This window comes from Lipotes vexillifer, unplaced genomic scaffold (assembly GCF_000442215.2).
Source record: "Lipotes vexillifer unplaced genomic scaffold, Lipotes_vexillifer_v1.1 scaffold238, whole genome shotgun sequence".
NCBI lineage: Eukaryota > Metazoa > Chordata > Mammalia > Artiodactyla > Lipotidae > Lipotes > Lipotes vexillifer.
In genome coordinates this window covers 499,002-509,166 of record NW_006785665.1, presented here as the reverse complement: position 1 = coordinate 509,166, position 10,165 = coordinate 499,002, and the positions used below count along the sequence as shown (strand labels likewise).

At 40.8% G+C, this 10,165-nt stretch overlaps 1 protein-coding gene across 1 annotated transcript in view; it reads right to left on the bottom strand.

Moving 5' to 3' along the window:
• The window catches only part of CD5L (CD5 molecule like), an 8,757-nt gene extending 6,894 nt beyond the window's left edge, over window positions 1-1,863 (bottom strand). The window contains exons 1-2 of the mRNA XM_007458043.1: window positions 1,836-1,863; window positions 319-345 (exon numbers count right to left, since the gene is read on the bottom strand). Coding sequence (XP_007458105.1) covers window positions 319-345; window positions 1,836-1,863 — 55 coding nt within the window. The remainder of the gene's footprint in view (window positions 1-318; window positions 346-1,835) is intronic.
• Between the last annotated feature and the right edge of the window lie 8,302 nt (window positions 1,864-10,165).

The window sequence follows — 10,165 nt, the reverse complement described above, 5'->3', positions numbered from 1 at the left end:
GGACAAAAGGAAATTTTTTTCCCAGGGGGTGAGGTGTCTTCTGAGCCTGAAACAAAGCCATCTGCTACATAGATGTGGCCAAGAGCCTTGGGTCACAGAAGCCAAGTGGAGAGGAATCCCCTTGCAAGATAAACCACCCAACTTTTTTCTTATGTGGAAATTTACCCACATAAGACTGAGTGGGTGGGTTGGGAAACCAGAAAAGAAATCTACTTGGGCTGTTTTGAACCAGAGGCTCTCTCCATGGCCCAAAGAAGTTTCAGAATTTCCACTCTCTAGAGCTTAAAGTCCTCCCTCTTAGGAACCCAAAAATCTTACCTAAGAGGCCAAGTCCAGTGCAAAAGGCTGAGGAAAAAAGAGAGAAGTGAATGAGATCATGTAGTCAATTTCCAAGGCTTTGTTCAAAAATGCAACTCTCTAGAAAGCTTTTGCCAAACTTTGTGGGACAGTTAGAGTGGTAGATATGCAGCTTCCAAAGTTAGTCCTTGTTGGGACCTTTTCTTCCTGGAATGACCAGTCTCAAAGGACACATGGGCACTGACTAGGAACCACAAAACCAGTTCTACCATAGCTAACTGACCCATCATGTTCCCTTTACATCTGATGATGGCTCTACCCCAGTCATGGATGGATTTGGTTTTCTATTCTAGTCAATTAGACTGATTGGTGATTACCTCCTAAAGTAAAAGTGTGGTGATGCAGTATCTGGAATCAAAAGGAAAGAATGTTGGAGGCCTCTGGGCAGACACACTGGTTGGGGAAGATAAAAATGTCATGGGAAGCAGCACAGAGCATAGGGAAAAATGGCAGGATATGTCTGTGTTCACTGACACTGCATTTAGACCAGGGTCAGCAAACTTCTTCTGTAAAGGGACAGATTGTAAATATTTTAGGCTTTGTGGGCCATATAGTCTGTTTTAACTACTCGACTCTGTCATTGTAGCATTAGTGCAGCCATATATATATAAATGAATGAGCATGGCCGTGTTCCAATAAACCTTTACATAATGGGTGGGACTATCTGTTAGGTGATATAAGGGGTATATAGATGTTTAAGCATGTGGCCAGCACCCCGCATAGAGCACACAAGTGTCCAACTGAGAAACCAGTGTGGGCTTCAGTGATGTACTGGATCATCAAGATAATTAAAATGGATGTGATTTATTAGGGAAGGGACCTAGCAGGCACTCTTATCTTGTGAAAATGTGCCTAAAAAACGTCTGAGGAACATACCATTATCTTTATTTCATAGATGAGAATGAGATTTCAGAGAGATACAGTAACTTTAAAATTCAGACAGCTAAGAAATCAAAGAGCAAGGATTGAAACTCAGATCTCTTTGATTCCAAAATCCCCATTTACTCTAAATTAATCTAAGCAATAAGAAACTGGGAAAAACTAGGGAAACATTATATGAAACACATTTGAAAGGAAATTGTACAATATGATAAATGAAAGTTGTTTGTCCTGCAGTTCTACTTCCTTTTCTTGCTTTATCTGCTGCTAACCTTGGTCCCTTTATTTGTCTTTCTATAAATAGTGCATTTAGGAAAATTTATGTGATAAGGCAATGGGATAAATTGTTACAAGTGTGTTAGTGCAAATATAGGAAAATAGGAAATTTTCTGGTAATCAAGGTGGATTATAAATTGGGTATAGATTAAGTGGCTTTGGGGACTTAGAATAATTGCCAGATATAGAGAAAGGAGGAGAGCAAGGAAGAGCCTTTCCTTGAATGATACCTAGATCTGCACCAGATGGGCAAGGAGAGAATTCCCCCAATCAAAGTTCCAGAATATTCTGAAACCTAGACCAAAAGGAGCAAAAATACTCACCAAGGATCAAGAAGAATAGCAAAGCCATGACCCAGGTAGCTGAAGATGGTGAGCTGAATCGTAAGGCTGGAAGGAAGCCCCAGAACAGCAATATTCAGCTTTGGTTGCAAGTGTGCTGGGAGGAGGGAAGGAGGCAGGTCCTGCCTGCAGCAGAGGCTTTATCAGATGACCAGAAACCAATGGGCTCAGGGGGCAGAACTGATAGAGCTGGACTTGCTGAATTCAGCATGTCCCCAGAGGAAGGGAGGTGGCCGGAACTGGCAGAAAGATGCTGAAAACAAAAGAAAACAAACAAAATATTCCCAAGCTGTTATGATTTGGTTCAGCTGTAATCCCAGCTCCATCAGTCTCTGCTTCAGTCCCTTCACTATGTAAACAGGGGAAACAACTCCCATAAGGAAAGGCAAGTACCAAGAATGGGGTCACTTCACATTAGAATATCAAGCAATGCTTGTCCCCCATGTATGGTGTGTGTGGGGCAATAGGCCAATTTCAATTCTCTCCTTCCAGGTGGAAGTGACTAGAAAATAAAGAAGCCAGAGATCACAGAACAACTCCAGTGTTGCCCTTGTGGGCACCATAATCCAGAGTCAAGATGGTAATCCAGAGTCAAGGTGTCAGTCTCTGCAAATAGGGCTGGGTTTATTTCCTTCAAACCAGCTTTTCCAGTGCTAAGCAGAGGGCCTAGGACTTGGATCTGCTTTTCTTCTGTGCTTGTTCTCATTTATGCCCATCTTTGGAAGTTGAAGGGAAACAGGTCCTTATGGTAATGAAATCAAGTCATTCTTAAGTCTAAGATATGGTGGGCAGGGATTGAGTAGCAAGACCCTCAGCATTCCCAGGTCCCCCTGCCTTGCTATTAAGTATAGCTTTTTTGTTTTTGTTTTTGCGGTACGCGAGCCTCTCACTGTTGTGGCCTCTCCCGTTGCGGAGCACAGGCTCCAGACGCGCAGGCTCAGCGGCCATGGCTCACGGGCCCAGCCACTCTGCAGCATGTGGGATCTTCCCGGACCAGGGCACAAACCCGTGTCCCCTGCATCAGCAGGCAAACTCTCAACCACTGCGCCACCAGGGAAGCCCTTAAGTATAGCTTTGCTTCAAGAGCTCCTCAACTCTAGACTACTCAAGAACTCAACTACATATGCTAACATCACTCCCTACTATTTCAAACAGGGTAATTTTGTCCCTCTAATGAAACATCTTAGCTTCTTTGTAATATTCGGATCACTCTATACAAAGATTAGTTCATTATAGGTATTTATTTTTAATCCTGTTTTTCTTCCTATAATTTCCATATTATTATATTCAATAGAAAGTTATTAGCTGCCATGTGTGTTAGGTGAATGCGATGGGTCAAGGGAGTACATTGATGAATAAGGGAGAGTTTGGTGCTGCAAAATGATATGGTCTAGTAATTGTAATAGCACATAAAAACAGCTGTAAGAGAGGAAAGTATAAGAAACTTTGGGAACACAGTGGAGGAAATGGTCACCTTTACTTGGTGCAAATAATAGACTTTAGAGAGATGATGACACTTGAACAGGAATTAAAGGATGAGTAACATGGAGAATCAGAATGGGAAGATACTTTGTTGTGCATATGCAGACAAATGAAACAGTATTACCTATTTAAACAATGACAGGTAGTTTGAAATGGCTGGTCACAGCCTGCTTGGTGGTCAGGTGTCAGGAGATATTGGTGTTGAAATGTGAAGACACTAGGTGATATGAAGGAATCAATAGGATCCAGATGATGGAGAGTCCATTATAAATGTTTTGTAAATGCTAATTACTCACATTCCACGCTCTGCAGATTCTGAAATGTTGCAGTAAGAGACACAGAATTCAGAAAAGGCTCAAAACATCAGCTTTACTTTGAGGAATCTAGATTAGTTTGCAACTGGGATCCAAGATCCTATGTTTTTACCTTCAGCCTTCAGAAGTCAGACCTGCCCTACTGAGTTTACATGTGGAGGAGAAAAGACTTCATGTGGCCTGTGGGCAGACAAATCCACCGGAGAGCTCAGGCTTCAAGATTGAGAAATATTTCTCCACATATAATGTAGAAGATTAAGTGAAAGAAAAGGAGAGAAAAATATAAAGACAAAAGCTTTCTCCCAACTATAGTATTTTATTAACAGAGTCAAGAACATGAAGAAAGGAAAAGGAAGCTTTTTCAATCAGAAAGAGCATTATGCTAAGGGAACAAAAAAACCATTGAAGGATGGTATGCATATTAGAGCATGCATTCTGACTGCAGCTTGAAGGAGGAATTGGAATGGGGGAAGTCTGGAGTCAGGGAGATTCATGAAAAGACCGCTGCACCAGTCCAGAGAGAGCAAAAGAGAGTCTAAACTGCCAGGGTGCCAAAGGGTGTCCGGGGGAGGAGATGGATATGAGAGAGAGTTAATTGTAGAATCTATAAGAAGACTTTGCTCTTTGGATGTGACCATAAGGAGTAAGTAGTCATTTAAGATGATTCCCAGATTTCTGGAAGGAAAAAATGTGACAGAAAGAGAAAATAAAATAAATGTCAGCTACAGTAGGTAGAAAGTAGGGCACTACACCTCACAGTGTTTTGGGGGTGAAATGGAAGATAAGTTGCTTAATAGGAGCCAGGGAGTCTGGATTGGAGAGGAAGCTTCTGAAAAATGGTAAGGGTCTGAAATAATCACTGAGAGGGAAGGAGACCCTGGATAAAGACAAGCACTGGATTGAAAACCTGCATTTGCTAAGCGGCACCAATGTGCCCTGTCAAGCTACAATCAAGAGGTCAGTGTGAGATTATCAGCCTGACCGATTCAAAGTTGGAGCCTTGTAAGAAAAGTATGTTGGGAGCCTGACAGAGTCAGGGAGTCTGAGATGAGAAAGCAACTCAAGTGGCTGGCAAGACTTAGAGATCAGGAAATGGGTTGATAAAAAGTGAAAACAGAAATAAGTGGTAGGAAAGAGGATCTTACTGAGGAAGGGCTGGGCAAAAGGAAAGTACTAGAAAGTTCAAGTGATGGAAAGTTGTTCAGAGATTTCGAGAGGAGTGGTTAGGGTTTTAGAGGAGAAGCAGTTCTGGGCAATGACAAGTCCCAAGTCAGGGAACTGAAAGAGAATGAAGGTAGACGTTTCAGAAGCTGAGAAGTATAGGGAATTGAGAAGGGGTTATCAGTAGGAGGCTTATCCAGGTGAAGAAGATGGGGTGGGATGCAGGGAGTGGTAAGCCCAAAGCAGTGTGGAAGTAGATAATTGTCCGGAGAACATCAGTATAATAACACACATAAGAGCATAGAAGACCCTCTCTGGGATACTGTAATGAAGGATGAGCTACATGCTCTGCTGGTTTAGCATCAAGGTGAAATCCCTCTGACAAATAACTGAATATGTCAATTATTAGTGGTCTCTGTGAGAATAGGAAACCATCTGAGTTGTTTCCCTTGCATTCCCAGTGTTTGACATGGAATAAATGATGGTTGACTCTGTGAATGAATAAATGATTATATTATCAGGCAAAGAACATCACTAAGCAGTTAGAACCATAAGAAACATCGTCTCGGGACTTCCCTGGTGGCTCAGTGGTTAAGAATCCTCCTGCCAATGCAGGGGACATGGGTTTGATGCCTGGTCTGGGGAGATCCCACATGCCGTGGAGCAACTAAGCCCATGTGCCACAACTTCTGAGCCTGCACTCTAGAGCCCATGAGCCACAACTACTGAGTCCATGCACCACACCTATTAAAGCACACATGCCTAGAGCCCGTGCTCTGCAACAAGAGAAGCCACCGCAAGGAGAAGCCAGTGCACCACAACAAAGAGTAGCCCCTGCTCGCCACAACTAGAGAAAGTCCACACACAACAATGAAGACCCAATGCAGCCAAAAATATAATTAACTAATTAATTAATTTAAAGAGAAAGAAACATCATCTCTTGTCCATCATGCCCACACTGTCTTGTATGGGCTGGGGGATAGAGACTTCAGAGTACCTAAGAGAAAAAAATGGCATGAAATAAGTACTCTGTCTATCTGGGGTGTGCATAATCAAAGGATGATCTGAAGAGCTAATAGGATACTAAGTCAATCAGGTGTCTACCACCGTAATAATGGGATAGATATTTTCCAGGAAGACCCATTTCAGTCACTCTTGGTGGGACAAGGTTTTTAATGTGCACCTATCTCACACAGGATTGGCTTTAGAACTGGGTGGGGCTGAACTCACAGGTGAGAGTCACTGGCGTGTGCTTTCTGGGTGGGAGAAGGTAAAGACTGACATCCTGAGATGGTTGTCAGAATGACTGGGGCTCGCGGGCTGCCTTTCTATAATAATTGATCTGAAATCAGGCTTCTGGTGGGTGTGGCTGTCCTTTCCTGTGTACATCTGTAAACCCCTGTAAATAGCACCACTGATTCTCTTCTGTTGCTCTCATTTATTTATCTGCCTCCCTCCCACATAGGGACCAGGATGGAGAAAGAGCTCAAAATAAGGAATAGATCCAGGACTTGGGATTGAGGGAGCATGAGCACAGTCTTCAGGTATTTAGAAGAAAATTGCTTTGTGGTATTCCTGAGGAGGTAACAAGACTTACATATGGACACTTCTGGAAAACATTTATTTTCAACTCATCATGAGAAAAATCTGAAGACAAAATAGATTGCCCCAGAGGACATGATCTATAACTGCAGATGTTTATTCATATGGCCTGTTAATAGATTCCATTATTTATGGTTGGGTGATTATTATTAATTACTTTTTGTCACCAAGGCTCAAAATTGCAAAAATATTCTAAACATGGTCAAGAAAAAGATCCTAAATCCTTATTAAAATATCAGCATCACCTCTGTTGGGCTGAGGGTCCTTGTTCATGCTGAAGGACAGGCAGGACACCTGGGCTGTGGGCTCTCTCAGGATGTGATAAAGGCTTAATGGCCTCTCACTCTTCAGGTACCAGAAGCAAGAAATCCAAGAGAGAGGAGAACGGGTGATGGCAGCCAAAAGAGTAGAGTATGCAGGGAGGAAACCCTGTAAACCTGGCTGTCCTGTGTGCATCCTGCCTGGCTGTCCACTTCCTGCTGGCAGAAAACTGGTCCTAGCTGTTCTTATGTCCTTGGTGTGTGCTCTGGCCAGGGCACTTCAACCTGCTTTTCTGGACTTTCCTGGAATCATCCTTAGAAAGAGGCATTACAGTGCAAAGGCTAAGAGCATGTGCTTTGGAGGCAAGTGGACCTAGTTAAAATTCCAACTCAGTCACTTAATAACCATGTGGCCTTGAACAAGTTACTTTGACCCTTTGGGGTAGTTCTGTTGAAGAGGATTTATACCTTTTTTGCTAGAATGATCAGTTTTCATTTCTGCCTTTTATTGAATAAATATTTCACTAATTTAATCTTGCTTAATCCACTTTCATGTTCCTTTTTTAAATGGGAAATCAAAAATGACAGCAAAGCAAGTAGCTTATAGAGTGACTCCTCAGATAAGCACCAAGCACGAAGGTCAACTCATTTCCTAATGGTAATTAGCCTTTATTAGTTTTTCTGTGCCCCAAAGTTTGTTCCCTGGACATCCCTGATCCTAAACCTAGTCCCTATGAAAGACAAACATTCCCATGTTTTAAAAAAAAGCCCATATTCTGGTAGCATAAGGATAAATGGCCAGTATGGGGCCCACGAGAAGACAGCAAGAGGAGCTGTCTGATGAACCAGCCACAGATTGGGCAGTTTCCCAGGGGTTACTAAACATCACTGCACTATGCTGCCTCATCACTATACTTCAGTAAAAAAAAAAAAAAAAAAAAAAATTTAAAGTATATAACAATTGTAAATATCTATGTAGCCAACATTGTAGCACCTAAATTTATGATATAAATATCTACATATATGAAAGGAGAATTAGACAGCAAAACAATAATAGTAGGGGGGAATTCCCCAACAGTCCAGTGGTTAGGACTCCACTCTTCCATTGCAGGGGGCACGAGTTTGATCCCTGGTTGGGGAACTAAGATCCTGCATGCCGTATAGCATAGCCAAAAATAATAATAATAATAAGGAACTTCAATACCCCACTTTCAACAATGGATAATCATCAAGACAGAAAATCAATATGGAAATATCAGATGTAAACTACACATTAGACCAAATAGACCAAACCTAATAGATACATGCAGAACATTTCATTTAACATCAGAAGAAAGTACATTCTTCTCAAGAGCATGTAGAATATTCTCCAGGATAGAACATATATTAGGCCTCAAAGAACTAGAAAAAGAACAAACTAAGCCCAAAGTTCGTAGAAGGGAAGAAATAACAAAGATCAGAGCAGAAATCAATGAAATAGAGATTAGAAAGGTGATAAAAAAATATTAATGAAACTAAGAGCTAGTTTTGTAAAAAAGATAAACAAAACTGACAAAACTTTTGCTAGACTAAGGAAAAAGAGAGAAGACTCAAATAAATAAAAACACAGATGAAAGAGGGGACATTACAATTGATAACACAGAGATACTAAGGATCATAAGAAACTACTATGGGGCTTCCCTGGTGGCGCAGTGGTTGAGAGTCCAGCAGTACCATTGCTTAAATTTTCGATAAATGGGAATCTACTGTGATTGCTTACCCTCACATGGACTAGATGCTGACAAATTTAACAGCAATGTTATTTCAGCAGCCTCAAATTAAATCCTTTATTTTGTCAGATGTGACTGGGGAACAACTTCCAAAAGAAAAAAAAAAAAAAAAAAGAAACTACTATGAACAATTATATGCCAAAAAATTAGAAAACCCAGAAGAAGTGAGTAAATTCCTAAAACATACAACCTACAAAGACTGAATAATGAAGAAATATAAAACCTAAAGAAACCAATAGCAATGGAAAAGATTGAATCAGTAATCAAAACTTCCCATAAAGAAAAGTTGAGGACCAGATGGCTTTACAGAAAAATTCTACTAAATGTTTAAAGAAGAATTAATACCAATCCTCCTCAAATTCTTCCAAAAGATTGAAGAGGAGGTAACACTTTCAAATTCATTTTATAAGACCAGCATTACCCTGAGACTAAAGACACACAAGGAAACTACAAGAAAAGAAAATTACCAACCAATATCACAGATAAACATAGATGCAAAAATCCTCAACAATTTATACTAGCAAACAGAATTCAACAAATTATTAAAGGATCATATACCATGATCAACTGGAATTTAGCCCTGGGATGCAAGGATAGCACAACATTACACAAATCAATAAATGTGATACAGGGACTTCCATGGTGGTGCAGTGTTTATGAATCCGCCTGCCAATGAATATGACACGGGTTTGAGGCCTGGTCCGGGAAGATCCCACATGCCGTAGAGCAACTAAGCCCCTGAGTCACAATTACTGAGCCTGAGCTCTAGAGTCCGTGAGTCACAACTACTGAGCCCCTGTGCCACAACAACTGAAGCCCACGTGCCTAGAGCCCATGCTCCACAAGAGAAGCCACCACAATGAGAAGCCCACGCACTGCAATGAAGAGTATCCCCTGCTCGCTGCAACTAGAGTAAGCCTGCACGCAGCAATGAAGACCCAACATAGCCAAAAATAAATAAATAAATAAATTTTTAAAAGAAATGTGATACAGCTCAGAAACAAAATGAAGATTAAAAGTTGTCTGATCATCTCAATAGATGCAGAAAAATCATATGACAAAATTGGGTATCCTTTCATGTTAAAAACTCTTAAATTAAATATAGATGGAATGTACCTTAACATAAAAAAGGTCATATCTGTCTATCCATCTATTATATATATATGACAATATATATATATATATATATATATATATATATATATGAAAAACCCACAGTTAACATCATATTTAACAGTGAAAAGCTGAAAGTTTTTTCTCTAAGATCAGGAACAAGACAAGGATATATAACTGCCCCACTCCTCACAGAAGACTTTGTCTTTTTTCATTAACTCTTCCTACCCTGCTCCTCTCTACTTCCTGAGGGGTCCCAAAGAGCAGCTAATGTATTGAGAAGAAAGTGAAGCAAAAAAGAAAAATAACACTGATTACATCTCATTTCCTTGCTGCAGACTTCCAAATAGGAGTCATCCCTAAGCTGAAAGAGGGGTGAGGAAGACACCATCAGATGAGAAAGTCAAGTTCTAGAATGGACCAGATTTGTTCCATCATTTTCTTTTCTTTTTTTAAAAAAATAAAAGAATTATTTATTGATTGATGTTTATTTTTGGCCATGCCATGCACAGCATGAGGGATCTTAGTTCCCAGACCAGGGATGGAACAGGTGCCCTCTGCAGTGGAAGCCTGGAGTCCTAACCACTGGACTGCCAGGGAATTCCCTGTCA